This window comes from Lentinula edodes, assembly GCF_021015755.1.
Source record: "Lentinula edodes strain Le(Bin) 0899 ss11 chromosome Unknown C8R40scaffold_1, whole genome shotgun sequence".
Taxonomy (NCBI): Eukaryota; Fungi; Basidiomycota; class Agaricomycetes; order Agaricales; family Omphalotaceae; genus Lentinula; species Lentinula edodes.
This window is the reverse complement of record NW_025764307.1, coordinates 1908980-1936150: the sequence shown is the minus strand read 5'-3', so window position 1 is coordinate 1936150 and position 27171 is coordinate 1908980. Positions and strand designations below refer to the sequence as shown.

Genomic DNA, 27171 nt, shown 5'->3' with positions numbered 1-27171 from the left:
AACAGCTAAACAAGATCCAAAGGTCGTGGCGAGAGATATTTGTAGTGATTGGGCCTTTTGGAAGTACTCCCTGCATATGATACCTGCTCTCATGGACTTTCTGTCCCAATATCAGTGTCCCTCATCGAATTCATTGATGAACATCAGATCTTTGAGCGCCTCAAGCTCTACGTTCTCTGCGGATATCATCAGATTGCTGGGAAGCTTCTATGAACCGTGTCAAATCTCGGTGTTGAAGACTTTGTATGCTTACTGATAGATCTCTTTGAGGTTAGTTTGAAGCTGACTTGATATCTGCAGCAGTCTGACCTTCGTTGGCTTTCTACTGAGTCGATAATCGATGGAATTCGAAGGTCTTACTCGAATGAATGTGTGAGGGGCAGTGCATTGAGCATAATGAGCAGTCTTCAGCAACTTCAGGTCTTCAACATACATGGAAACCATATTTTACCACGTTTTCCGACGAACGCGAATCAGAAGGTAAACAGCTTGCACTTATGTATGTTAGGTATGACTCACGTTGAGTCTTTGACGATCAATAGTTTGTTGCACTGCGATCTGTCTATCTGTGCGTTTCATTCTGGGTGTCGCTCTATGCGGATTTGTTATTTCATCTGGCCGTAATATTCTTCCATTGAAGGAAAGCACTGCTACATTGAGGGTTCGCACAGACGCGAAGGCGCGCGTCTGTATGCACTGCCGCATAACACTGATTATGAGTCGGGATAGTTTTATTGGATGGATTTACCTTGCTCTGAGGGGTTCGAATACTGCTACAATTCAGTCGAAATCAGAACTGAAAAGGGCCTTTTCCAGCGTCGCAAGTCGTTACTTGTCCTCGTTTTCTTCCCTACTACGCGTTTTACCACATTCCTTGACGATGCCAACGCTGTATATCCACCCTCTACTCTCCAATCAGCCATTCACAATGATAGAAGGAATTCAAAATCCTTCGCTCCTTTCATGGAACATCCGTGAAGCCCCGTCGACTTTTCTTCACGTTGAGACGGTGAAAAAACGAAGATTACGATCTCACGAACTATCGGCTCCTGCTACACAACCTCCTGTCACTCACTTGCACATCCGCTGTGGCATTTTACCTGACTCGGACACTTGGTATATCGAGGCGCAAAATCCGTTGGCAGTAACGGTGCAGGACATCTTGGATGCAATATACGAAGCATTCCAACAGCCCTTCTCGCATGAAGCGTTCAATACCTTGTGCCCAAAAACTCAAACGATAGTCCTGAACACGTTCCACGCGCGTGTGAGAGCCACACCGGATTCGAGAGTTGGATGGGAGGCTGGAATACAGAGGGGTGACTGTCTGATGCAACATTCTTGGTTTGGAGGGCTGTCTCTGCCTTTCGAGGGTAGAACTAACACGGAGAATGCATGTATCTTGTCAGTGAGGAGGATTGACGATGAGCTTTGGAAGATGACATGAGACGTGCTTTGGGCACAAATCAGCAGAATAACCGACATCAGGGTTGATAACCCAATCTAATGTTACGAAACCAACTCACCATAAGCTCTTCTCGGTCATGGCATCCAATACGGCAATATCCCCGGTCCACTACAACCTACTACAACTCATTCCAACTGCTTCCTCTGCCCATTTGGTGTCTTACATCTGGCCTGAATCGAGCAAAGTACGCACGACGCTGCGATGATGGCTGTTACGAGGTAGTCCAATGGCGAGAAAGAGCAGGATGAGAGGCGATGAAGAAGTTGAGGTGAAGAAATTTCCGCTGTTGGGATTGTCATTTGCTGCGGTCGCCGTAGTGGAGGAGGATGAAGATGAAGCAGTCAATGATGAGTGGGTTTGAAAGTTAAACTGAGGGGTGCGGTCATTACATAATAGAATCCACTTGCTCTTCAATCTCTTCCCTGTTGTGCACCTTAAAGAATGACTTCTATCCAAGATAATCAATTCATTCTGTGCCGTATGTTGAAGATATACTTGCTTTATTTCAAAATTCAATATCACTTTGGGTGGAGACTAAGTTAACTTGAATGTTACCCTTGCATTGGAGAAAAACATGGCTTACCGGAGTCTTCGACGCCTTCTTATCGAAGATGAAAGAACATTTAAAGGACGATGACCAGCACACTATGAATGGAGAATCCCTTGAGTCAACCTTCATTTGGCTTAGTCGACACTATTCTTGCATCTAGTACAGCGCCAGCCCCTGCCAGCCCCCTTATGCTCCTGCTGGCTTGTTGTCATTCTTGTTATAAATTGTTATAAACTATATGCAACAGCTCGGGATTATGAGGTGAATGGTCTAACTCTCCCCTGACTCCCCCGAAGGCCCCATCATCTTCTCCTACCTCATCGCACCTCATCGCACCTCCCTGCACTGCTCAATTCCAAGGGATCAGCAGGGATCAGTGGATTACCCGTCGGATGTCGGTGAGTTGTTTTACTTCTGCTCTGCATGTTGAGATCCGTAGGTATCCGAATCTAGCTCTTATCTAAGAAAAACCCATCGAATCCAAGATGTCTGTCATTACACTGCATAAGTTTGCGTTCGATGTCCCTACGAGGTCTCCCTTCTTCTCTCTCAAGTTACCATGAGTCAGCGCTGGTCGTTGAAGGTATATATATGTTGATTCATACCTTGCTCTCTTTGCATTTGATTCTGACTAGAACCTTTGAATTCATTCTGTCCTTCCAGACTCTACACTTGACGTTGGACAAGGAATAGTTCCCACTGAAACTGCTCTGCACCATCCTTCCTTCACGGTCTGAATCCCGAATCATCCATCATCATCATGCATTTTTGTTTTGCTCCCTTCGGCTTCAATCCCAAAGTCTGTTCCAGTATTCTGATCCCACTGGGGCTTCTGTCCATATCGTATGCTGCTGCTCTGCCAAATGTCGAGTCTCCCGTGGTGAGACTCCAAAATCAGTGCGACAGAGTGCCCGCTCTCTAACCCGTTCTTTCTTCGACTTAGCAGTCGAGGCCTTCACTACTTGTTGTCAACGGCAACGGCATGCCGCCCAATTTGAAAGCTATAGTTTTCTACAATAGAAGATCTTACAAATGGAGGGGTGTTATCCGCAATGTAGTGAAGAATAGTCCACTGCTGGTCCACTGCTGGGCCAGATTCACAATTTGATCGAAAGGGACATCAAAGCCAATGAAGCCGTCCAGGCTTACCAAGTCAGCGTTTTTTTTGCGCATAGTAATCAGCCTCCGAAATTCGAGAATCACAACTTTGTTCTTTCTGTAAGATACTATGTCGACACGGTAGAGCACAAGGATTTTCCAGGCTACAAGAGTGGAACGTTTACATTTATCCCGAAATGGGAAGATCACAAACCTACTTTGCAAAATCAAATATTGGACTCCACTTGGCAGTATATCGAACATCTTTACACTGCGACTGAGGCTTCTAACTCCACTAAAAAGTCTCTCAACCCCGCAGCCCAGTCCTTCGATCCATCAAAGCAGCCCGTCGTTCCTTATGATTTGAAGTTGGAATGGCATTAAGGATGGTATGTTGAAAATTATTCCAAATTAGCCGTGTTCACTTCTCTTACCTACGTTCTCAAGCTAAATTCGTGTGGATTCTTCATATCTTCTTCCCGCCTATGCATCGGAGTAGCTAATAGGGGTAGTGGTACCAGTGGGTCGTGTGCGGGTCAACTTCTAAAGAGTTGAGTAATGTAATCATAATTAGGCCAAGCATACTGTTGGAGAAGCTATTAGGCAGAAGACAAGAACGAGAGTGAGCAAATACGTACTACAGAGTTGTGCGAGAAAGTTTGCACTTCCTTTGACCTCCTCATCTAGCTTCAACCCAGTCTCTATCCCCATTTCAATACTGGAGGAGATAACGAGCTCCTTCCCCTGTAATTCGCTCGGCGCAGCTTAGAAACTGTTGTACATGCCAAAAAGGTGCCAATATTCGCTTAGTGAATCCATCACCTTCCCGCCGAGACCTTCGTAGTAGTTGAAAAGGGGGAGCTTGAACAGACGTGAACATTGTCCTCTACCCGACTTATGACTATCTTCACACAATTATCATTCGTTCTTCGAGCACTATCTGAGCATCCGGAGATATGGGCGGAGACTACTGTCACATGCACGAGCATTTTCGAATCGGTTTCGCGTAGAAATTTGACACCCCCGCGCGTTGTATGTTAGTGTAAAACGGTGAGGAAGACAGAGACTCAGAGGTGTTCTAGTCGCGACGATAATGAGTATCAGAAAGTAAAGAGTCTGACTATGATGAAGATTCACCTCCGGAGTAAACCTAAAACGTTCCATATACGAGTGGTTCCGCAGTGCGTGGTTTGCCCAAATACATTGCCTTGAAATGATATCCCGTTGAATTCACGCATCGGAGCTCACTGCGTCGCGTCGATTGCGACCAGCTGTGAATCATATAAGAGTTGAACCAAAAAGTAGTTAGACCTCTCACCGGACCTGCACCTTGCATCTACAATCATCTTGACACCTCTCCTTTTCTCTTGCACACAGGGAAATTTGCTCTAGGTCCGAGCACGGTTCCCTTGTCGCACAAGAATTTCCAAAGTTTATATCGAGTATATGAAGATCCTCGAAGGTTCATGTTGCGGAAGTGTCGCTAGTCACATAATACGAAATAACGCAATAGAAAGGACTCGGAGGGTGAGGATGGCATGCGAGGAATGGCGCCTCGCAAAGAAGTTATGTATCAGATGGAAATGAGAAGGAAGATAAGCATCAGCGCAATTAACATACGGTGACATGGTAGGGGACGCGTCGAGTGCGAAACGGAATTAGAAAGGAACTGCGGAGCGCTTAATTTTGTCCGTGGCCGGATCACGTGTGCGTTGACTTAGCCGTAACCCGGACCGTTCTGTTCAACGAACAACAAATCAGGACCTTTCAAGTGGGAACAGACAGAGAGATACGCAGGGGATTGTTGAGGTACGTTATATCTGCTGGTCTTCTCTCAATCTGCTAAAGACATGCTCCAAGATTTTTGCAATACATCTGATAGACACTCTGAAAATTCCGTCCTACTTTCCTGCTCCTGACGATTGTGTTGAAAACCAAACGCTGTCTACAATATTATCGGCTCATTACCATAAAACTCTGCTCAGTGTACTGTCTATCCCATGTCAAGCAAATAGAATCCTCCATTGATGACCTTCCTTGATAATATATCCCGACTCCCGCTTGCGATTTGAATGCTACTTTCGAAGCTCGAAATGTGATCGATACATGTAGTTTTTCACTATCCCAGTACTATTTTGTGCCCTAGTCGGATGCAATAGGTTCATGAGTCTTCCTGCGATGATCATCGTCATCCACGCCCCTTCAGAAGGTAGCGTTATTCCTATTCTATTGACTAGCGTCTAGTCTATTGACTGTGTTCACAAAGATCCTAGAATCACTCTTACCCATTTTCGGGCCAACTCGAACTTATCTTCGCTTCAACTCAGACCTGACTCATCTGTTTGCTGCCAGAGAAATCGCTCTCTTTAGGATGTGCGACGAGCAACCAGATGAGGGACTTGAAAACTTGGAAACCGTAACTTTTCGCCACAGCTGCCTCACATAGGGTGCTCCATTACTACAAGGAGTTTTGCTTATGGAGCATCCTCACTGAGCTTATCTACCCATCGACGATTTCACGTTATTGGACAACTCAGAACGGGCCACGAAATATATCATCAATCAGCGCCTAATTGCACCTACGAAGCTAATATGGCTTCGAATTGACTCTTCGAGGCCGGTGGCGTCGATACAACTTATATATACAGGCCTCGTGTTTGCTGCGGGCTCATTCCCTTTCCCTATATCTACACCGTTGGATTCAGGCTATAGCTCAGGCTAGCTATCTTTCGGATGGGTGACCAGTATCCACTCGAAGAGCTTCACTTCACCTTGAACCATGTATTCTTTCCACCGCAACTCCCGCAGAAGAGTGACGCTAGTGTATCCAGAAATTCTGCTTTGTGTAGGACTTTCGTCAACTTGGCAGAAGAGGTGAGTTTCTTCTCATTGAAGTACTTCTACTGATCGCTATGTCAGTACGATCAACACCTCGATCAGCCTTCTCACAATGCATGGGATCATATCATCACAATGCTTCGTAACTATCAAGACTCGCTGAAGATGGAGGACTTTGTTGTAGAAGACCTGCAGGAAGTCTTCCAATACTTGGCCATTGGCGGTGGGTTTTGCACATACACCAATCAGTGAATTGGTCTAATTGACGGCATGTTGGGCTAGGCTTTCTCATTCTTCACATCAGAAAACAGAATGCGGGTCTCTTTATACGTCGACTAGCTAACGGAGATGTATCCATCGCTTCTTTCGAAGTTTCTTTTCCAAACACTGAAGTGATGCAGGCGGAGTCCCGCATTGCATGTACCTATCCTGGACCTGCAATTACGCTGCCTTCGTCGGTATGGCTCAACACGTCCTTCAGCCATGAACTTGGGAACTTTCTATATCATATGAACAGAGATGAACTCTATCATGCTGAAGCCCATACGAAAAAAGCAAAATCTACGGTCGTTGAAATACGCGACGTCCCGGATCCGAAATACATATCAGAGCTTCTCATGGGCATCTTCCACGGCATTGGCTCTCCTACCCCCATTGAGGATGTCCATTTTGTGAGGAAACGCATTGCTGATGATGTTCTCTGGAAGAACGCCCTTCTTCCGTGGCGCAGATCGCCTGTATATCTTGTCCTGCGAGTTGGTTTGCAGCTTGCACTTTCCTATCTGTACGGTTCTCTGGATGCGCATCACCACCAGTATAAAGCTTTCATGGCCTTTGCTCACGCCCGTATGCTACATGACGCTGTGCAGGATCACCCGGAACTAGAAACGGACCTGCTCTATGCTATGCGCACGAAGGTTGCAAGACGCGTTCATAAACTGGAAAAAAGTTCATCTGGTGTCTCCGCTGGTGACAGCGTTCCGTCGTATGTTTTGACTGCTGCGCAGGAGGCATCGAATGCTGTGCAGCAGGTGCTGCAAGATAGGTGGACGAAAGTCGAGAGACTACAGGACCAATCGCCCGAATGGGATCCCGATTCACTGGATTTCGAGGCTGATACTCACCTCCTCCTCACAAATGCTCGTCCTCGTATCCTTGAAGGTCTTCGACGCTCCAACTTTCCACCTCCGTCTTCACCGTTTGTACCACACCATCCTCGTCGCCTTCGCTATGAGACGGACTTTCGGTGCTTCACACCTGCAAAGCTCAACACAGTCTTCACCGATGATGCACGTGTTGCGCTCGCGGACTTTGAATATGTTATTCATACCCATCTGGGGCTGTGGGCAAAGGCGAACCTCATGAGCCAGGACGCATCGAGGATAATTTTTGAGTGTATGGAAGCCTACCTTTCGGGAGCGCGCAGGACATACACTGACAACAATCCGGAAGACCAGTCGCATATGCTCCTTGCTTTATCTGCTATGTGGGTTTCTCTAGATAAGGTTGTTGTCGCGCAGCTGCCCCTCCTTGCTCAATATTCCCCCGAAATCACCACGAACCTGCTTGAATCTCTTCTTTTGCGACAGACAAATGAGCTGAGTGCGCTGCGAGATATAGTGCAGTACATTACTGAGCGACACACCAAGGCGCAAGTGACGGATGGCATCTTCACTGATTCGGATGGTGATTCCACTTTCTACCAACAATACTTCCATTCATCCTATGTTCTTCAATCTTTGAAAGAAATGATTGAAAATGATGCATCGACAAAGCGGGAAGAATGTCGTCGTCTTCTACAAGAGCGGAATGATACTTACCACACTCTGACGGCTAGAGCGGGGTCTTTGGCCCATGTCCACCAGGAAATCAAAATATATAAGAGAAAACGTTGGAGGATATCTGAAGATACGAGCAAGTGTCGAAAGTGTTCTTTAGAAGAACAAGCTAAAAAGATACCTCCCATCAATGTTCATGAGTGGCCTTTACCATCCAATTCCAATGATGCTAAGCGAGTTTGCTTTGAGCTTTCTTGCCCTGAGTCATTCGAACGGTGGAGGGCAGCAACTTGGTTGCTTCTTTATGATGTCGGAACTGAGAAGCGCCGTAACATGGCTCAACAGTACGGGATGCTTCCGGGAAGCTATCCGATATCACGACGCTCGCCGCCTGTTCAATTTACCCTTGCCACATCCACGAAGTCATTCAAAATATCTCATTATAGTAGTCGGCCGATACCAGCCAGAGAGAGCGATGTCTTCGTCAATTGCGGAAGTACGTGGAAATTATATGATATCTGCACTGAATGTTGGGCGGCAAACCAGCCTTTCCTAGAGGCTTCCTTCTTGAAGATGTGCACGCCGTCCGCCACAGGGGCGTATGCGTCGTTGAACTTTTCCCTGGAAGGAACTAGTCACACACCTAACATGGTCATTGCAGCTCAAGCAGACTGTCACCCTAACCTCAGCCTTCACGAATTCGTTGCGTTCGGCTCTCTTCGGAGTGGTGGGAGACTGCAATGGATGAACATAGCACGTGAACTTGTAGCTGGAGATCTATCTTTCCATTGTGAATCTGTTCATGCCCTCCTAGTTCAAGCTGCCTTACAAGTTGGGAGTTGGGAAGTCTTAGATGATGGGCACTGGGTGCTGGATTGGCACCAAGAGCTTGAGAATGAGGTGTTCACTTCCAAGCTCTTTACTGCATTAGAGAATCTCATGCTTGCAATATCAACAAATTGGGATGCTGTTGTGAGCCTAAGGGGGGTCATCCTCCTCACTTGTCGTATTCTGTCTGGTAACCAACCCCTGTATGTCAAGGATCAGGCATACCGCCTACTTCGTCGTTCACGACAGATCGCAATGGAATGGATAGCACAACTGAAGCCCAAACTTTCTTCAGCCAATGAGGATCATGGCACCATCCTTTCCATGCGGCTATGTGAAATCGCAGCTACCTGTAGAGCAACTTATAGTGGCGATCCAGCCCATTCAACTAAACTTCTTCAAAACAACAATGATATCTACACCTTCATCTATTGTGCTGCCATTATCCACGAGAATTCACCATCCAAGCGTGGTGGGCTTTCGAAAGAATTTTGTCGTTTGTTAGATCGAGATGAGAGGCTGGCTGTCAGTGTATATGATCATCTTAACAATCTTTCGACAAAGAGCTGTGCTGGGGTGGATCAAGCAGTGTCATTGTTGTGGCCAGCGTATCGCCCATATGGGAGCTGGGAAAGGCTTGGCTTACCAAATGAACGTTGGGTGGAAACCAGGACAGCACCTTCATCTTTCCATGGAATCTCGCAGCGGGTGCATCTTAATTTACTCGATGGGCAGCTTTTGATTGAAGGAAAGCCGGTCGGACGTTTGCCGCGAAAGATTACGGACCATGCTTTGTATACAAGGTGTCTACAGCAGGTGAGTCTTGTCGTTCCTTACTCCGATGTTGGTACCCACGCTCCCTATGAAGAAAATACTGGAAGTAATACCATCAGACATGCCCGGGATGGAATACGCGACTCGTAATCTAGTTTTTGGGTCTGAGGTACAGTCTTTTACAGTTACGTTTCTCCGGTCTTGATAAAACCTGAATAGATACACTTTGCTTGTCAAAACACTGATGACTTGGTCATAAGGACTCGGCAAAATAATCAGATATCCGAACTTATACCCCACAATTATTTTGATCGAGATCTTCCGAGACCGTTGGTGAAGGACTACGTTCACTGGCTTCGAATATCCCAAGAGATCATTGAACTGTGTCCTCTCCGTCATCCATGGTTTTCATCATCTTCAAACAACTACATTGCAAATGTCATCGATCTGCCGTGTATGGTAATGGGTGACCAACGTCTTATTGACCCTCACAGCCGAACAGCGTGCATGATCAATTTACAACTCGAACCTCTTGAATATGCAGATGAAATCATCATTGCATACCCATACTTGACCAGTGTTGTCACTATCAATCTCCCCCGCTTCCGTTCAGAATTTCTCCTCAAGGACCGATATATTCAGAGCAAAAACATCCCGGGATTTTGTGTCGACCATCGTAGATCCACAGGAACATTCTTTGGACTCCGAAACCAACTTGTCCTCCATCCCATGGACATGCAGTCGACTGAAATGCGAAGAGTGCTCGTTCCATATGGGATAGTCCAGGTCCAGAAATCTCTTGACCATGTAACTGTGGAGATAAATCACCATGCAAAAAGTCCAGCCACTTATTATGAGTACCTGGTCAACACAGACCTAGGTCACCTTGAGTCCAGCACTAGTCTCACAGCCAGACTTTACAAGGTTTATCTTCATGCTGTTTCAAGTGGGCGGCTTCCAGACCCTCTGACTGGAAGGACTGGGACGGAAGAAGCATTGCTGGAGTACTCCTCTGCATCATGCATCACATTTCTGGACTTAGAAAACCCGGACAGGGAACTTCTTGCATCCATTCATGGATTGAGTCCTGAACGTACATTCTATCCAAAGAATTTAGAGGTCATGCAGAGCATCCTTTGGCAGCCTGCAGGCTTGGCAGTACCTCCTCTGAGCATGCACAGTGCATTCCCGCGTATTACACACAACATCCTGGAGTATGCTCAAAAGATGTCCCTCTTTCTTCCAAACAGAACATCTGGCCATTTCACTCTCTACTCGGAATCCTCCCCGTTACTCTTGAGGAAAGCTGAACTGCGTGAAGCATTATTCCATAACCCTGATCTTCAAGGGATTGGCAATTTTGATTGGTTTTCCCAAGATAGCTCTCATATTCTCCGCTCTATCAGACCAGCAAACCCTGTGTCGAAAACTTCACAGCAAATCTCTCACGCATACACAGAGGGCTTATTTAGCACAGAGTTCCCTAACCTCTACACACTGTTCAAAGAGTGGAATTCCATATCTCCGGCATCCAAATTAGATATCGACATCTCATACAATGAACATTGGTTGGCACCGTCGTTTGGCAAGACATGGTTTTCAACTGCAAATCTGCTGAGAAAACAGGGACCGAATGCTCACTATCAAGCTCTATTCACGTTTGCCGCAATGGCTTATGAAAGTCCACAGATCAACATCCCCGTCATTTCGACGTTTTTAGCCTTTGGCATTGATTCACGTTTTCGAGTTCCGCACTTTTCTCTCCCTAAATTATCCTCGCCATGTACCAGCTATAATCTCGAGTATGGTCTTGAGCCAACGCTTGGTTATATCAAAGACCTCGCATTTATGGCAGCACGCAGTATGCATTCAGCACCTTGGGAGGCCAATGATCTTTCCCAGCATGAAAGCGAAAATGATCGGGCATTCTTGGATCGCATTAACAAGGATTATGAGCATCAGCGAGATCAACTAGCCTTGGAAATTACACGGCATTATTCGTCATGTTGGCCGACAGAGAACTTGTATCCACCTCCTGATCCCATTTTAGCTCGCTTGTTTGACATGCCCAATCTACACGAATCTATGACCAACATCTTCGTAAACTGTTTTCAAAATATGAAACTGAGCCAATTTCTGCAAGAGGTTCAGGTTGCACTCCAAACCATTCCCAGCCATACTTTCCCCTTGCTACGGACAGTCTCTCTCCCTGAAGGAGAAGCTGCACATTCTAGTACGGCATACCTCCAAAAAAGGATCATGTTGAAAGTCCTGTTGAATCAAACAGCCCCGCCACAAAGAGATGCAAATGGCTTTGTCATTCCCGATACTCAGAAGCTGGGAAACCTTCTAAAAGAGTTTGCACAATCGCCCAGAATGCTTCTGCAACTTTACGGGGAGCAACTCGATACAAGTCGCCTTGCTCTTCGCTCCATGAGGATAGATGAAACCAAGCAGGACTCGCGCTACTGCCAATCGCGTGATGAGATTATAAGCTGCTTGAACCCTCGGACTGGGCCGCAGTTGCTCTTACAACAGGCAGGTCAATGGCCGAGGTTGACAGTGAGAACGCTTCTTCGCCAGCTGTCCCTCGAGATGAGAAAGGGATACCCATTACAATGGCAGCATGTCTTGACATCTCTAGCATGCGAACTTCTTCATCTTCAACGCGCCAGGCGACTCCTTGAGTTCCAGCGAAGTCAAAGTCCACATTACATCCCGGAAGTTGATGCAATTCCAACTTCGTTTGTAGACGCTAAGAAGAACCCTGAGTGGGTCTTGATCCAGGTAAATGATTTCTTTAATTTTCAGACAAAATCTCACCATACCGTTTTCTAATACAGGTGGAAAGCCATTTCACTCTTCGTCCATTACAGCATACAGTCCTGCATGAGATGATATACCCCTCCTCTAGCCAGAATACGGTATTTCAGTTGAATATGGGCGAAGGGAAGTCATCTGTTATTGCACCTCTCGCGGTTGCAACTATGGCAGATCAAAGGACTCTGGTTCGACTGGTAGTGTTAAAGCCGCTTGCGCGACAGATGTTCCATCTCCTTGCAGCTCGTCTAACGGGTCTATGTGGACGTCGGATATTTTATCTGCCCTTTTCACGGTCAATAGATATGGGACCCACGCAGATCGAGAACGTTCGGTCTCTCTTGCAGGAGTGTGTGGATGTAGGAGGTATACTTATAGGTCAACCAGAACATATACTCTCCTTCCGTCTCCTCACAGTTGAACGACTGATCAAAAACGACCGCACTGGGCCGACTCTTTTAGAGCTCCAAAAATGGCTTTCACAATGTTCTCGAGATATACTTGACGAAAGCGACGAGATTTTGCACTCAAAGTACCAGCTCATTTACACAATGGGAAAGCAACAACCTCTTGAAGACCATCCCGATCGGTGGACAACAATCCAACAAGTGTTTTCTCTCGTATCGCGACATCTAAAACGGCTCAAAGACAGGTTTCCTATGGATGTTGAGGTTCTTGATAATGAGCCAGGCTCATTCCCCTCTCTACGTCTACTGAAGCCTGCTCCAGGTGCAACTTTGGTAGAATGGTTGACCGATGATATCATGACCGGAAGGCTGGAGAACATACACTTCGGCTTCCTTGAATCCAAAGATCAGGAAGCTGTTCGGAAATTCGTGGCTTGCTTTGATGTCGATAATGAGAACGTTGCCATCGTCAAACGTTGCTTCGAATCTAGCGGGAAGTGGGGTTCAGTGCTCTTGCTTCGAGGTTTACTCGGTCAAGGTTTGCTTGCGTACGTTTTGATGAAACGCAGATGGAGAGTAGATTATGGACTGGATCTCAAACGGTCGCTCCTCGCAGTTCCATACCGAGCAAAAGATGTCCCCTCCCTAAACGCCGAATTTGGACATCCCGACATCGCGCTGCTCCTGACGTGCCTTTCGTACTACTATCAAGGCCTGAACAAAGACCAGCTTCTCGCAGCATTCCAACTGCTTCTGAATTCAGATAATACTGCAGCGGAATACGAGACATGGATTATGGGACTAGATCTTCCCGCTGAGCTTCGCCAGGAGACAGGTATCAACCTCGAAGATCCGACACAGCTAACAGAAATTCTCTTACCTCGATTTCACCAAGCAAAACGTGTCATCGACTTCTATCTCTCAGCGGTGGTGTTCCCGAAAGCTGCGAAGGAGTTCCCCACTAAGCTCTCTACGTCTGCATGGGATCTGGCGGAGAAGAGTGAGAAACTTAAAACAGGGTTCAGCGGCACAAATGATAATCGGTACCTTCTACCAACGACAATGCAACAGCAGGATATTCCCGGACAGGAAAGTACCAGCGCAAGAGTGCTTTCCTATCTACAACAACCTGAGAATGGGCCGTGCATCTCCCCGGACAACCTTGCGCTCGAATACGTGTCTCTTCAAGTCTTGCTGTCTCACGTAGCATCACTACCTACACCTGTGCGCGTTCTATTTGACGTCGGCGCTCAAGTTCTGGAAGTCAATCAGGAAGTTGCCAAGATGTGGCTGGAGATAGACAGTCAAGCTCAAGCCGCTGTTTACTTTGACGACAAAGATGAGGTTTCCGTGTTGACGCGCGATGGTTCCGTTGAACCTTTTATTTTTTCGTCCTTCCGGAACAGGCTAGGCGAGTGTGTTGTCTACCTCGATGATGCCCACACTCGAGGGACAGACTTGAAGTTTCCTCGTCAAGCTCGCGCTCTAGTGACTCTAGGTGAAAAGGTGACGAAGGATAGGCTAGTGCAAGGCAAGTGTTCGCTGACCTATATTGAACAAAAGGCTGATAGATTCCACGGACAGCATGTATGAGACTGCGCCAGCTTGGACATGGACAAAGCGTCTTGTTCTTTGCCCCACTGGAAATAGCCCGTACTATTCGCGCGGATGCCGACAAGAGTGACGGAGATACTATCGAAGTAATAGATATCTTGCGATGGGCGATGTTGAGGACATGTGAAGATATAGAGCATCACATTCCCCACTGGGTGCAGCAAGGGGTTGATTTTCACGAACGAAACCTCGCGTGGACCGTAGCAAAGGAATCAACGCCCGACCTCGCTGAGTTGAGCTCCGCTTGGCTACGTCCAGAAGCAAGAACATTAGAACAGTTGTACCTTCCACACTCTGCTCAAACCGCTCAAACTTCGTCTTCTACCGTTGCAAAAGCACATGAAATTCCGGAAATTCAGGCCCGACTTGACTTGCTTGGTATCATGAATGTAGGGGATGCCAGTGTGGATGAAGAGCAGGAGCGGGAGGTTGCACAAGAAGTTGAACAAGAACGCCAACTGGAGCGCCCGCCTCCATCCAAGGCGCTTCATCATAAGGTTCGGGATGAAGTCCGTTCCCTTGTCAGGACCGGGAACTTCAACTCGAGCTCCTTTGCATTTCTTCCTCTATTTGATGCGGTCCCGTTAGCGGTACGGAAGCGACTGCGTCAGGGCGTCTCACCATGGAGTAAAGAGCTTTGGGCAACAAGAGATTTCAATATCACAATAAAAAACAACTCGTCGAAGGCCCGGGAGCACATGCGTCCGGTGAACTGGCTTCTCTCCACCCGTCCAACACTATCATCTGCTATGAATATTATCATCCTTAGTCCATACGAGGTCCAGGTACTCCTCCCAGAAATACGAAAGAGCACAAATGTCAACCTTCATATCTATTCTCCTCGAATAAGGCGCGAGATGCAAACCTTTGAAGATCTGAAATTTTTCTGCATTCCATCCCTGGAATCTACCTGGTCTATCCCCGACACCATTGTTATTTCTCAGCTGAACCTCTTCTCTGGCCAATTGTACTTCGCCAACTACGACGTTTATCGTAATTTGTGTGCGTTCCTTGGTATGGGTGTGCATTTTGAGGGCACAGCTGGCCCGGTTATGGATACCGATGGTTTTGTGCGGCCAGCAGCAAGATCTGATACAGAAATCCAGACATTTTATACAGGCTGCCCATTCGTAGTTAGCCCGGTGCCATTCCTACAAGAGTTGACCGCTCTTCGGAGAAAGGGCAACAAGTTTTTCTCGACACATATGGGGAAGGTTGTTCATGGTAGATTTTTGGCAGAGCAGCACTTTGATTGAAATGGGTGTGTATTTGCGCAAGAATGATATGTTGATTCGTGTGGTGACAAAACTTGACAGACGACAATGGCGGTCTGTTTCGTATGAAACTCATATGAATAATCTTGAAATTTAGAATAAAATGGTCTTGAACATAGTTTATGTTGTAGTTTAGATCGTCGTGGAATTGAATACATATATGTACCAGGACCCATTGTACCTGATATTTGCCTGGTATGTGCAAGGACATGTTTCGAGAAACGACTCAAAGACTAATGCCCAGGTTCTAAGTATCGTTCCCAACATGAGCATGGCATGATCCTTTGATGTTGTCAAGCAGTACTAGTATTATACAGGGCAGCACTGCAGCAGAGTACCAGGGAACACATTCACATATAATCTACAGCTGATGAAACCGTCCGTTGAATCCAATTCCACCCATTTGATCCTGAATCTTAGAGAAAGCTATAGGAATCCTGGAAGAAAAAATCTAGCCAAAAACTTTGGCCCAAATCTCGCGACCAGCTCTTCTTCTCTCCTCGGCAGCACGTCCATTACCGAGAACAGATTTATTCTCTATCGCACGTCGACTGAGGTAGGGCATGGTTTCTGTCAGTGATCCATATGGGACAGCTCTGCGGACGGAGAATCGGCCACCGTCAGTGACCCAACATAGAAGGTGCGCAAGAATCCGAAAACTCACTTGAGGACCATTGGTGAATTGGAGCTGGTTCTACGTACAATGTAGTCAGTGAGTTCGTCGCACATACCTTCAAAGAAACACTATTAGTCAGAAATAATATAAACCGAAAGACATACCATAGAGTTGTGCCAAGGTAACTCTTTCAGTTACTTCGTCATCTAGCTTCAAGACAGCCTCTCCTTCTCCATTCTCAACGCCAACAGAAGTGGCGAGCCCGTTTCCAAGTAATTCACTCAGGATCAGCTTAACACTGGCTCCGTTGTGCGAGCCGAATAAAACACCAATATTCGGTAAACCAGAAGACTTCGCATCATCCTTCTTGTAGAACCACCTTCCCACCGAGAGCTTTGAAGTACTGGATGAAGCAGAAGCAGAGTTCGAACGAATGTCGTCCTTCACCCAACCTACGACCATCTTCACACACTCGTTGTAACAACTATCCGTCTCGTTCTTCGACGACCATACAGGTGGTAGCGCGTCCGGGGATATCGAAAGAGACTCTTGTTTTCCGTGTACACGAGCGGCTTCGTGTGCAGAGACTTCGTGTGGGTGATAGGCCCCGCGCACGAGTTTGACTCCGAGCGCGTAGTTGTTTGCCTGGGCATCACGGTAGGATTGTGCAAGATGAAGAGGGGTTCTAGATATCAAGTGATGAGCATTTGGAGGAATCTACTTGCGGCGCTGGTGGAGACTTACCTTCGGAGGTAAGCCTGGAACGTTCCATACACGAGCGGCTGCACGACTGGACCAGATTTATCGCCTTGAGATGGTATCTTGTTAAATTCACGCATCAGAGCTAATTGCATCGCGTCAATAGCGGGTTGGTACCAGCTGCAAAATCAGATATGAGTTAGGTGAAGGGGTTGTTTCTTCGGGATAGAAGTACCGCCGAACCTGTATTCCGCATCTATAAGCAACTTGACACCTCTCTCTTGTGCACGCAGCGAAATACGTCTAAGGTCTGAGTACAGTTCTCGTAAAGACGCGATGTCCTTTTCACTCAAGAATTTCGAGTCCGCGGTTGTGTTGAGTACATTGAGGTCCGTGGGCCGCGGACATCCTGGGAAGGGAATTGAAGGTTCATGTTGTGGACGTGTCGCGAGAATATGTGAAGATAAGGCGATAAGCGATTGAGCATCCGGCAGAAGTGCAGTCTGCGTACATGACAATCATTTGGGAAAGTTTGACCTAGATTGGAAAAAGATAACACACCAACTTGATCGCGACCCAGGTCCGTCTACCACTGCGCGCATGGTGGCCGACGATACTATCCTCGAAATCAGCTGCAACGTCTATTGACCTGACCATTTCATCCACACATCGTTTGTGTACCGGCTGTGCTTTCTTCTTCGACGATGTATTAGAGGCAGTAGCTTCGTTCTCGTCTACTTCTATGGAATATGAGAATAGAACACCTTTATTTGCCGCACGGAACGAGGAGAGTAATGGCAGTGTGCCTTGAGCAGTGTCGCCGCCGACGAACTAGATGGCGAAGAAACATTCAGTATATACTAGAGATCCAAAGTGCATTATATACCGGACCTTTTATGAAAAGACACACACCTGATCGAAGAATGTCACCCTCACGAAAGTCTCGGTTATATTCCGTACAACTGGAATCCCCATGAGCACCTTCAGCAGCTTTGGCGCAGCATCGACCAAAGTTGGGAAGGAGCACATCGAGTACACGAAGTACGCACGGACAAGGCTGCGTAACGAGGTTGAATCTGAGCTGGAAATACGCGGTTCAGGTTTCTGTGGCAAGTTGCTATCGGCGTGTATAGTGGGGTGCTCTGCGAGAAAGGCTGTATAGCCTAGTCCCACACCCACTAGAGCCAGAGTTCCACCCAATCGCCGGGATTTTGCATAATGTCTGTGTTGCTGTCCAAAACCGGGAGAGAATGTACGTCGGAGAGCTGTTTGCCTGGCAAGAGCAAACATGGATGGGCCCTTCTAGTAAAAGTAGAAGAACGTTGATAAAAGAACGTTGTGATAACGGGTGATCGGTAAAACATCTATAAGCATGTGATGTCGCATGGATGGAAGGAACAACGTCAAGTTCTCAGCGCTCAGCACTGGACTTCTCGACTACTTCCAGTTCTTTCCAGTTATGTACATGTGTAATAGGTGGCACGAAACGCTGCAAAATGCCTCAAAACCTCTCAAAATGCCTCAGGCCTCAATTTCCTTGCTCTGTTTTCATCACCTTGCTTGCACGGGTCCAATGGTCAATGAACATCACCTTGCTTGCAATGGTCAATGAACATCCATAACCTCAAGCGCCCATGCAAAATTTCCTTTTAAAGTCATGTTTCTCCGATCCGATGCATCGCCTTTGCCCTATAAGGCAATCATGTGACCCTTTTGTGAACCTTCATGCAGCCCTGATTTACTTTCCCTTCTACAACCCTGCGCTTGCCTGCGCGCCTATTTCATTCAATCCACTTCCTGACGTCCGACGCTGTCAATGCTGTCGTCCCCACCTGGTCCAGCAGCGAATGCGAAATATTTCACCATATTAAATGTATCTGGATTGGCAGTCCTGCGATGTGTCCTGTCCCCCCATTCCCATCGCATACTCGTAATCGCTGTAACCTTTCCATGAAATGGGCTACAATGATCATACCTCGAGTCTCTCATCTTTTGTCACTCCACCTTGTTGAACTTTGTCTGCCGCCCACTTTTCCTGCCCATCTGCGATCATTATCATCCCTTCGCCAGCTTGTCATCAGAGGATGTTGTCTTGCTGCTAATACTTCTTTTCACGAATGTCACTACCTCATTACCCGACTGCACATCGAAGGATTGTGCTGGCATGACCACACTAGCCGGTCCTTCGAACTTATCCGCGCTTGCCCCGAATGAACACTTGAAGCTCGATTGGTTCCGTTACCTTTACGATGAGGATCACGTAATTGCTTACCTGCGTACAGAGCCAACGTCCATATCAGCGGCAGCCACACTTGGAAATTAATATCAGAGTACGTTATCCGATGTGGAAGAGGTTGAACGTGTGTCGGTTTAACGATAAAGTCGCCGTGTTCATGAATGATGACATTAGGTTTTGGTTTGAGTGGGAGTACGACGAGTTTTGATTCTGGATCTTGGCTGGGTTAATGTCATTCGGAACAATGAAGTTGAGTAGAATGCATTGATAATAAGACTTTGATATCACAACGCAATCTGAAATCAATGTTGTCCGGCACGTGAGAAGCACCGCAAGCAAGGTGTATGTCCCCAACGGGGTACGTTAATTAATGAACATCCATAACCTCGAGCGTCCGTGCAAACTTTCCTTTTAGATTTTACGGCAGAACAGGGTCATATGATTGCCTTGAAGGGCAAAAGAGATCCGCCCTTTAGGCTTCATCTAACGGTGACTCCAACCCTGCACTCTACCTGCCCCACCCGGGGCCACAACAAATTCCCTCACTATTTTCAGAAGCAACGCCAGCTGCAGCCTGCACGCAAGAAAGTGTGTGTCCCAATGGAGTACGTTGATGATCAACAGGCTTCAACAGGCTGAAGAACAACAACGTGACATTCAATCACATATGAGCTTCCTTCACCCGGTTCGCTTCAAGCAACGGATCTGATGCAGATCATGGTTTTTAACGGCTATCCGACGCTGTCCGACGCTATCGTACTGGAAAAGCAAGATAAAAGGCTGGGGGCCTTCAAACTATTTCCCTCACTCCGCTGGTCGTTTTTCGTCACCTGTTTGCTGGTCAAAGGTAAGGCCCCACCGTCAAATACTACTCTTTCAACTCATACCTTCCGTCACAGATCTTGTTCACTCAAAAACCATCTAATAACATTGACTCGCTGTCATTCTTCGACGATTCTAAAATCCGAATCCGATTATCATGCATCTCCATCCTTCCAGCTTGAGTTTCAAAGTCTACTTCATCTTAATCTTCAAGATAATTGCATATGTCGCTGCTGTTCCTGTTTCCAGCGGCTCAGTGAGTTATTGCTCTTGTATCAGTGTCGAAAAATAGTTAGTCTCATTAGATCTTCCAGGGAGCGGAGGTGGCAGGTCCATCAAATTCGCGTGGATCGGAATCTCCTAGTGGTTCCCAAACCAAAGTCGTAGTAGACTTCAACCCAGATTCTGTCGAGCTCGATCGTAGTAAACCTGCTGAGGTGGTCACAGCCTCTCCCTGGGCTTTTCTTTCCGACGCTGAGAAAAAAGAATGGTCAGATGGGATCAAGAAAGTGATCGCAAAAGGTCTCTCTCATGTCGAATATGAGCTCGCAAATCAGGAAATTATTGTGGACTCCCCGATTGGATTCCCCAGCCCCGAACGCGATGGCAAGATTTATTTTGTCATCCCCGCATCACGTACAAAGGGTTATATCATATTGGGAAATGGGTCTCTCTCCTTCAGCTACGTGACCAGCCGCCACCAATCTATCAGAAAAGACCTGGTTCAGACCGATCCAACTCTCAAAGTAAGTGGAGGTTTACCTACCCACCATCCTACAAACACTTACACGGTATCAGACTGTATTGCAAACCCTCTTGAAAATTCGCACCAAGGCAGAATCTCTGAAAAAGGATGCTTTGATGGCCAAATCGAAGAATTGATGATCTTGAATGTGGTTGAGGAAGTGGAAAGAAGGCAGGAAGTTGTTATATAATTTAACAAGGAGGTAACTGAATTTTGAGAAAGCCTACGATGCTCCGAGTTGCGATGAAGTTCACTATTCTCTAAGGCTTGGCGCTACGTGGGTGAGATACATAAACAAGATGAAGCGATGGGGCGTCGAAGGGCGTCGATTGCGACTAGAGACAGTACTTCTTATTCTCCATCGCGTCACTCGCTCGTAACTGGTACTCGTTTTTCGTATAGTACCCATCGTCACTCAGCTCTGCCAAAATCACAATGCTTTTGGGCGAACTACCAAATTGTTCTTGAAGAATTTCGGGGACTATCATGGAACGATGAAGCTCTTATACATGCGGGGCAGAAACGCATTGTTCCCAGCGAATATCGCGATGTAACATAAAAACGTACACTCAACCAACAGCATACGCCTCGCTCATCGTCTGTACCAATGTCTCGAGTTGTTCAAAAGGAAGGAGCATTAGCCGACCACGAGTGTCTAGACCAAAAGATTCCGAGTCCCGAGGTTCAGCGGGAGCTGCTGTGAACGCATAGTCAATTGCATGACTAGATGCCTAGGAACCGAGTGAGTGAGCAAGGACTACATCTCCATCTACGTGATATACCTGTTTAATGAATTCGTCCTCGGGATGAAATAAATAAACTCCATCCACTGGCCGTGACATTGTCGGCGCAGTAGTGACCGCTTTAGTCTTTTTCTTCTTGTTGGTTGGGGACTTTGATTTGATGTTTGTCAGATAGGTTTCCTCTTCCACGGAAAGGTGATACGTCCGTGATATTACGATGAGATGGCTGAATTTAAAGGCTTGGTTCTACGGTATAATGAGCGATAGGCAAATAAAAAGAAGAGGACTATCGTACCGCAGTGACCTCTCCTTTCAATTCATCCTTCAACATACGGTACATCGGAGGTATGACCTGAACTGGCATGTTGATAAGACGCTCGCAGACGACCAGTCCGACATGATGCTCTGTTTGAGAAAATAGATTTTGTAGAATTGTATGCAGCGCGGGATTCGGAAGAGACTTTTGGAGGAAGTAAACAACCAGGGCTTTTATAGAAGGATTGTCCTGAAAAGGCGATCGATAATTGTGTCAGCAAAGAAGACTAGCAGTACGCGAACCTGATGCGCATGCATATTTATGACCGTGAGTAGAGCATACGGATCGCTTTCCTGCCCATCCGTTTTAACAGTCGTACCAATCGTCGGCTGACTCAGAATGAGCTCAGTAAGCTCATGAAGATGAAAGAGATCTGCATCCTGTTGGAATAATTGCACAAGCAGACGTTTTATAGCTTGATAATCGACATTGGGATTGGGATTGAAAAAGTCAAAGTCGACATCGATCATGCTCTACTGAAGAGATTTGAATGGATAAATGTTTGCAAATTCACGAAAGACTCACAACGTCCGAATCCGAGTCAGATTCATCCTGACCAGTTTTTCGTTTTGCCATAGTACTTGGTACAAGGATGTGGATAAAGTGTTCTGTTTATTGAACAAACAAAACGGCCCGGATTCATCTATGCAGGCAAATCGTTAACAACGTGAACCGAAACTTGATTTTGTTTTCCTCTGGGTATCTCCATCGTTCATCATGACGAAGACGTACCAAATGAATAGCCTTATTGAAAAAGTAAGGTTGTTAACCTTATCTACATCAATTCTCTTCTGAAATCTTGCATCGTCCTCTGCAGATGCAGTCGCCAGACCAGGACTTTCGGTACAATCGTATCGTATCCTTCATATGATATACAATAATTCTGATGATCTCGTACAGATTCATGGGCCTTAACGACTTGATGACCGAAATCAAGCAGGATCCGCAATGTTTCTTGGGCGATGAAACCGTCGAGAACAAAGTCTTGAAGCAGGTTCTTGCTTTGGTGGAAGACAAAATATCAGAAGTGAAGAACCAAGCAGTAAAATGGTCGGTTGCCAAACCTTCTGATGGGGTTTTGCCTCCCTCATACACCAACCAGCTTAGGTCAATTAATCAAGATTATTCGTCAAGTTCAAATGGAACTCGTAGTGGACAAGCTGATTGAATTTTCGGGCGGTAAAGATCAGGAATTGCGTGATATTTCTGCTCTAGGCATGTAGATTCTATCTATCCGTCTATCGCCTGACTGACATTTATCCTTAGCACTGAAGACCATAACTGCTGAATTGCCACCCGATGGACGAGTAGCTGCCTCCGCTTGCGCAAAACTGACGCCGAAACTCTTGGCCCAGATACAAAGCGTGCGTCACGCGTAGCCATATATTCTCTCTCTGCTAACGCGTTTATCCTCAGTCAGATACGCCCTCAGAAGCTCTTGTCGAAACTTTGGCAATCTTGTCAATCCTGATTAGCCGATTCCCATCCCATTTATCTGCTTCATCGTTAACGCCCCATCCACTAGCGGTTCTCGTTCCTTTACTATCTCATCCTCGGCCGGTAGTACGAAAGCGCGCGATTGTGACGTTGTCCCAATTTATCACAATATCTCCCCCTGAGCTCTTCTCAGAATTATTCACCGACAATGTACTGCCTTACTTGGGTCCATCCGCAAATATTGAAAAACAGCGGACTACTGTCAATCTAGTTGCTGCAGTTGCCAGACACTCGCCCTCTCGACTTGCCCCAATGTTGAGTGAGATTATGCCCGGTATCGTTAAGGCTGTCCAGCGGGAAGATGATGAACTACGCGAAGGGTGCTTACAGGTGAGATTTACCCTCCTTGGTTTTCAAGAACCTGCTTATTCGAGTTGTTTAGGCATTGGAAATTTTGCTTTTGCGTTGCCCTGCGGAAATTGGCCCGTACGTTCCCTCTATCGTACAAGTAGGCAATCAATACATCAAGTATGATCCCGTGAGTACCCTATGATTCTACCGACCATCTACTGACATATGAACTTAGAACTACTCCGCCGGCGATGATGAAGATGAAGAGATGGCAGATGCTGACGACGATGATGAAGACGCTGATCTCGATGAGTACGTTACCGTTTCAGGCCTCTATGAAAGCCTCTCACAACGATTTCTGCACCAGATATTCTGATGATGAAGATACTTCTTACAAGATTCGTCGCTCTGCCACGAAATTGCTCGCAGCCCTTATTGGAACACGTCCCGAAATGCTTTCCACAATTTACAAAGATGTCTCTCCTGTGCTTATATCTCGCTTCGGTGACCGCGAAGAAACTGTGAAATTGGAAGTTTGGTCAACCTACGGCTTGTTACTTAGTCAGACCGCCGTCTATGGAGGTCTCTCGCAATCCAAAGAGGATGTAACTCGCGGAAAGCGCAAACGCGATACTGAGACCATGGACGTGGAGGGTGGTCCTTATTCACTTCTGAAATCCCAAGTACCAGCATTATCTAAAGCACTACTCAACCAACTGAAGTCACAAAAAACCTCATCTGGGACTCTGCAGGCTGGATTTGGTTTACTATACTCGTTATTGAATGTTCTCCCTGGCTCGCTATCTAGTCAAGTCGCTTCCATTACTTCGACGTCCAGACGTGTCCTGTCAACATCCCCGTCAACCTCTACTGCGACGCTGTATCTCAATTGTCTTTCTTTCCTTGCGCTGTTCTTTGCAACGCACTCCCCTCCAATATTCACATCCTCCCTTCCTTCCCTTACGCCCGCGTTGCTAAAAGCAGCAGGTGAAAGACATCCTCGTGTTGCTTCAGAGGCATTCCGTGTATTTTCTGCGCTACTCCAAGCAGTCAAGCCTGTCAAGAATGCAGACTGGACTGAACCCCTGTACGATCAGGCAGTCGCCCGCCTGACAACTCATGACACTGATGCAGAAGTACGAGGATGTGCTGAAGAATGCATCGGTGACCTGTGGATCTGTGCGACGGACGTGGTGAGAAGCAAGAATGGCAAAGAATGGGAATCTATCTGTCGACAGACTGGCAAAGTAGACGGTGCAGTAAAAGTCATCATCAAAGTTGCGAAGGAAGTCAATGTTGGTGATGCCTGGGTCAATGGTTGCATGGACTGGATCTTGGGTCTGTTGAAGAAAAGTGGACGACCCGGAAAAAGTGACATTTTCCTTGCTTTGGAGGTCTTGATCAGGAGGTTTGTTGCTTTACCTTCGAGTCGAATTATCGCTGACTTTGGTCGCCAGCTATACCACTGGTGTACCTTCCGGTCTTCCGTCGGCTCTCATCAGCCAGATCAAACCATACCTTAGTGTTTCTGACATTTCACTTCTATCACAGGCATTGAGCACATTATCTGTTCTTCTTGAATTAGCCCCTTCTACGACGTTCCCTGAAGTCGAGGCACATGTTCTTTCTGATATATATGCTATCTCGCGTTCTCCTCTTGTCGGCGGAACGGCGTTAGACTCGCTGTTAAACTTCTACGCTGCGCTTGTCAAAGCGGACAAACAGATCGCCACTCATATTGTACCGAGTCTGGTCATATCGGTTGATAAAGTTCCCAAAGCAGAGTCCAGCCCTGCTAATGCTGCACGATGCGTGGCGCAGGTTGTGAAGACTGATCACAGTGTCGCTGCCGGGACAATTGCAGAATATTCCAAACATGTCAAGGTCAAGCTTTCCGGACATTTGATCTTCCATAGTGCGACATCCTGACTGCCCGTTTGTTTAGCCTTCGTCAAAAGCAAAACAATCCACGGTTGTACTCAGCCTTCTTATACTGGGTGAACTCGGTCGTTTCATGTAAACACGTTCCAAATTTGTTTTCACTTAACCAACCCGTTGATATGCGTTTCTATCTAGCGATATGTCTCCTCAACATGATATTTTCACAAACGCTATCGAGCACTTTTCTGCCGAACAAGAGGATGTTCGTTCCGCTGCGTCGTTCGCTGCAGGTGAGAAGCCTAACGCTAAGATCATCAGAACGTATACCTACTCGTCAACAGGAAATATTGCAATTGGAAATCTTCATCAATTCCTTCCAGCTATCGTCAAGATGGTTCAGAGTGATGCTAAGAAGCGGTTATTATCATTACATGCTTTGAAGGAGGTAATATACACCTCTATCTCATTTTCTGCTCCTACTGATAGGCATCAAATGACCAGGTTGTCACACACTGCTCCCATAATCAATTAGAAGGCGTCGCTGATATTTTGTGGGTGCCCCTTTTCGAGAACTCTGAAAATTCGGAAGAGACGACGAGAAATGTGGCCGCTGCTTGTCTCGGCAAATTGGCCACTACTCACCCGTCAAAATACTTGCCTCAACTCCATGTTTGTAGAAAATTCCAATCCAAGCCTAATCCAAACTCAGATACTTTTTAGAATCGAATTCACGACAGCAGTCCTGCTGCAAGAGCCACGGTAGTAGCTGCAATTCGATATACTTTTGCCGACACCGCCCCTACATATGATGAACTGCTTTCACCATTAATCATTGATTTCTTGTCCTTGATGGGCGACGCGGATCTGGTGGGTGTTCCTATTTTCATTATCGTTGATCGCCTCTTATTCTTGTCTAGACCGTCCGTAGATTGGCACTATCCACTTTGAACTCAGCCGCCCGAACGAAATCTCATTTGATCAGGGATCATCTTTCTGTCCTTTTACCGAACCTCTACAAGGAAACTGTGATCAACAAAGATCTTATTCGTACTGTTCAGATGGGTCCGTGGACACATAAGGTTGACGATGGTTTGGAAGCACGGAAAACGGCTTATGAGACCATGTATACATTAGTGAGTACCCGCCGACATTCTCCGGATTCTATCTTCTGATGTCGTGAATAGCTCGATACATGTTTGCACAAACTCGACCTCCGCGAATTCCTCGAGCGAGTCGTCCTCGGTCTAGCAGATGACTCGGACGAGATCAAAGTCATATGTCATATGCTGCTGTTCCGACTTTCGCAGGTAGCTCCTGCTGCTGTTTCGCAGAGGCTAGATGAAGCCACCCCGCAGCTGGAGAAGACAATGAAAGGAGCTACTGTTACCAAAGACACTGTCAAGCAAGACTTGGAAAGAGCAGCGGAACTACAGAGAAGTGCGTTACGTGCAGTTGCTGCGTTAAGCAAGATCGGAGCTGGTGTATCGCCCAAGTTCGACGCCTTCACGGAAGATTTGAAGAAGAATTCAACTTGGGGTGCTGAATTCAAAGAGCTCATAGGTTAATGTAGAAAATCCGCAAGTTTGACTTTAGTATTTGTATTTGGTAGTATCATCTTTTACATAGAACGAAATACGCTGGAGAAAAGACTTGAATCAATCATCTAGTGTGAAGTATCTCGCACCGCACTAAGCCTCACCAAAATTTGAATGTTAACTTGCTACAACAGCCGAACTTTGCGTGGGGTGACAACTAGCTAGGGGGTGACACCCATTATTCAACAGGATAGGATAGGATAGGATATATTACATTTCAGCGCTTTTATATTAACGGGTGTCACCCCAGACAGATACATCACACTATTGAAGTGGTGTCA

General features: G+C 46.6%; 6 protein-coding genes across 6 annotated transcripts; 4 read left to right on the top strand and 2 right to left on the bottom strand.

Moving 5' to 3' along the window:
- The first annotated feature begins 116 nt into the window (after window positions 1–116).
- On the top strand, window positions 117–1520 carry C8R40DRAFT_50583 (uncharacterized protein). Its single transcript, XM_046235276.1, has 3 exons — window positions 117–243; window positions 301–480; window positions 543–1520. The coding sequence occupies exons 2-3, from the start codon at window positions 369–371 to the stop codon at window positions 1445–1447; spliced, it is 1017 nt and encodes a 338-aa protein (XP_046092626.1). The 5' UTR covers window positions 117–243; window positions 301–368; the 3' UTR covers window positions 1448–1520.
- Window positions 1521–5712: 4192 nt separating this feature from the next.
- Window positions 5713–15685, top strand: C8R40DRAFT_1243046 (uncharacterized protein). The gene is made up of 7 exons (XM_046233582.1): window positions 5713–5990; window positions 6036–6177; window positions 6237–9376; window positions 9429–9503; window positions 9554–12121; window positions 12178–14092; window positions 14146–15685. The coding sequence occupies exons 1-7, from the start codon at window positions 5850–5852 to the stop codon at window positions 15429–15431; spliced, it is 9267 nt and encodes a 3088-aa protein (XP_046092625.1). The 5' UTR covers window positions 5713–5849; the 3' UTR covers window positions 15432–15685.
- Window positions 15686–15687: 2 nt separating this feature from the next.
- Window positions 15688–18435, bottom strand: C8R40DRAFT_1261919 (FAD-linked oxidoreductase-like protein). The gene is made up of 7 exons (XM_046233837.1): window positions 17677–18435; window positions 17326–17595; window positions 17008–17267; window positions 16810–16944; window positions 16230–16750; window positions 16114–16180; window positions 15688–16045 (listed from the first exon to the last, which is right to left on the bottom strand). The coding sequence occupies exons 1-7, from the start codon at window positions 18052–18054 to the stop codon at window positions 15901–15903; spliced, it is 1776 nt and encodes a 591-aa protein (XP_046092624.1). The 5' UTR covers window positions 18055–18435; the 3' UTR covers window positions 15688–15900.
- A 1544-nt stretch (window positions 18436–19979) lies between these two features.
- Window positions 19980–20704, top strand: C8R40DRAFT_1065182 (uncharacterized protein; the record flags this gene model as incomplete). The annotated part of the gene is made up of 3 exons (XM_046225627.1): window positions 19980–20078; window positions 20137–20568; window positions 20621–20704. 3 exons carry the CDS (start codon window positions 19980–19982, stop codon window positions 20702–20704), a joined length of 615 nt encoding a protein of 204 aa, XP_046092623.1.
- A 432-nt stretch (window positions 20705–21136) lies between these two features.
- On the bottom strand, window positions 21137–22096 carry C8R40DRAFT_1031923 (p21-C-terminal region-binding protein-domain-containing protein; the record flags this gene model as incomplete). Its single annotated transcript, XM_046223213.1, has 4 exons — window positions 21137–21298; window positions 21350–21556; window positions 21606–21815; window positions 21869–22096. The coding sequence occupies 4 exons, from the start codon at window positions 22094–22096 to the stop codon at window positions 21137–21139; spliced, it is 807 nt and encodes a 268-aa protein (XP_046092622.1).
- A 55-nt stretch (window positions 22097–22151) lies between these two features.
- Window positions 22152–26964, top strand: C8R40DRAFT_50301 (armadillo-type protein). Its single transcript, XM_046235269.1, has 17 exons — window positions 22152–22382; window positions 22444–22469; window positions 22527–22676; window positions 22729–22841; window positions 22893–22990; window positions 23043–23453; window positions 23506–23601; window positions 23650–23726; window positions 23782–24822; window positions 24872–25298; window positions 25360–25430; window positions 25491–25585; window positions 25637–25740; window positions 25797–25964; window positions 26016–26162; window positions 26213–26428; window positions 26480–26964. The coding sequence occupies exons 1-17, from the start codon at window positions 22344–22346 to the stop codon at window positions 26858–26860; spliced, it is 3660 nt and encodes a 1219-aa protein (XP_046092621.1). The 5' UTR covers window positions 22152–22343; the 3' UTR covers window positions 26861–26964.
- Window positions 26965–27171: the final 207 nt, after the last annotated feature.

What these genes read in the sequence shown, in the direction of transcription:
- C8R40DRAFT_50301 (XM_046235269.1), top strand. Translation starts at nt 22,344, where the DNA reads ATGACGAAGACGTACCAAATGAATAGCCTTATTGAAAAA. An exon ending in AATATTCCAAACATGTCAAG is followed by an intron (nt 25,299 to 25,359) that starts GTCAAGCTTTCC and finishes CCGTTTGTTTAG; the next exon opens with CCTTCGTCAAAAGCAAAACA. An exon ending in AATACTTGCCTCAACTCCAT is followed by an intron (nt 25,965 to 26,015) that starts GTTTGTAGAAAA and finishes GATACTTTTTAG; the next exon opens with AATCGAATTCACGACAGCAG.
- C8R40DRAFT_1261919 (XM_046233837.1), bottom strand. Translation starts at nt 18,054, where the DNA reads ATGTTTGCTCTTGCCAGGCAAACAGCTCTCCGACGTACATTCTCTCCC. An exon ending in GGGTGACATTCTTCGATCAG is followed by an intron (nt 17,596 to 17,676) that starts GTGTGTGTCTTT and finishes TTCGCCATCTAG; the next exon opens with TTCGTCGGCGGCGACACTGC. An exon ending in CTTATAGATGCGGAATACAG is followed by an intron (nt 16,945 to 17,007) that starts GTTCGGCGGTAC and finishes CTGATTTTGCAG; the next exon opens with CTGGTACCAACCCGCTATTG.
- C8R40DRAFT_50583 (XM_046235276.1), top strand. Translation starts at nt 369, where the DNA reads ATGTGTGAGGGGCAGTGCATTGAGCATAATGAGCAGTCTTCAGCAACT. An exon ending in CGACGAACGCGAATCAGAAG is followed by an intron (nt 481 to 542) that starts GTAAACAGCTTG and finishes GACGATCAATAG; the next exon opens with TTTGTTGCACTGCGATCTGT.
- C8R40DRAFT_1243046 (XM_046233582.1), top strand. Translation starts at nt 5,850, where the DNA reads ATGGGTGACCAGTATCCACTCGAAGAGCTTCACTTCACCTTGAACCAT. An exon ending in CCAATACTTGGCCATTGGCG is followed by an intron (nt 6,178 to 6,236) that starts GTGGGTTTTGCA and finishes ATGTTGGGCTAG; the next exon opens with GCTTTCTCATTCTTCACATC. An exon ending in ATCTAGTTTTTGGGTCTGAG is followed by an intron (nt 9,504 to 9,553) that starts GTACAGTCTTTT and finishes AAACCTGAATAG; the next exon opens with ATACACTTTGCTTGTCAAAA.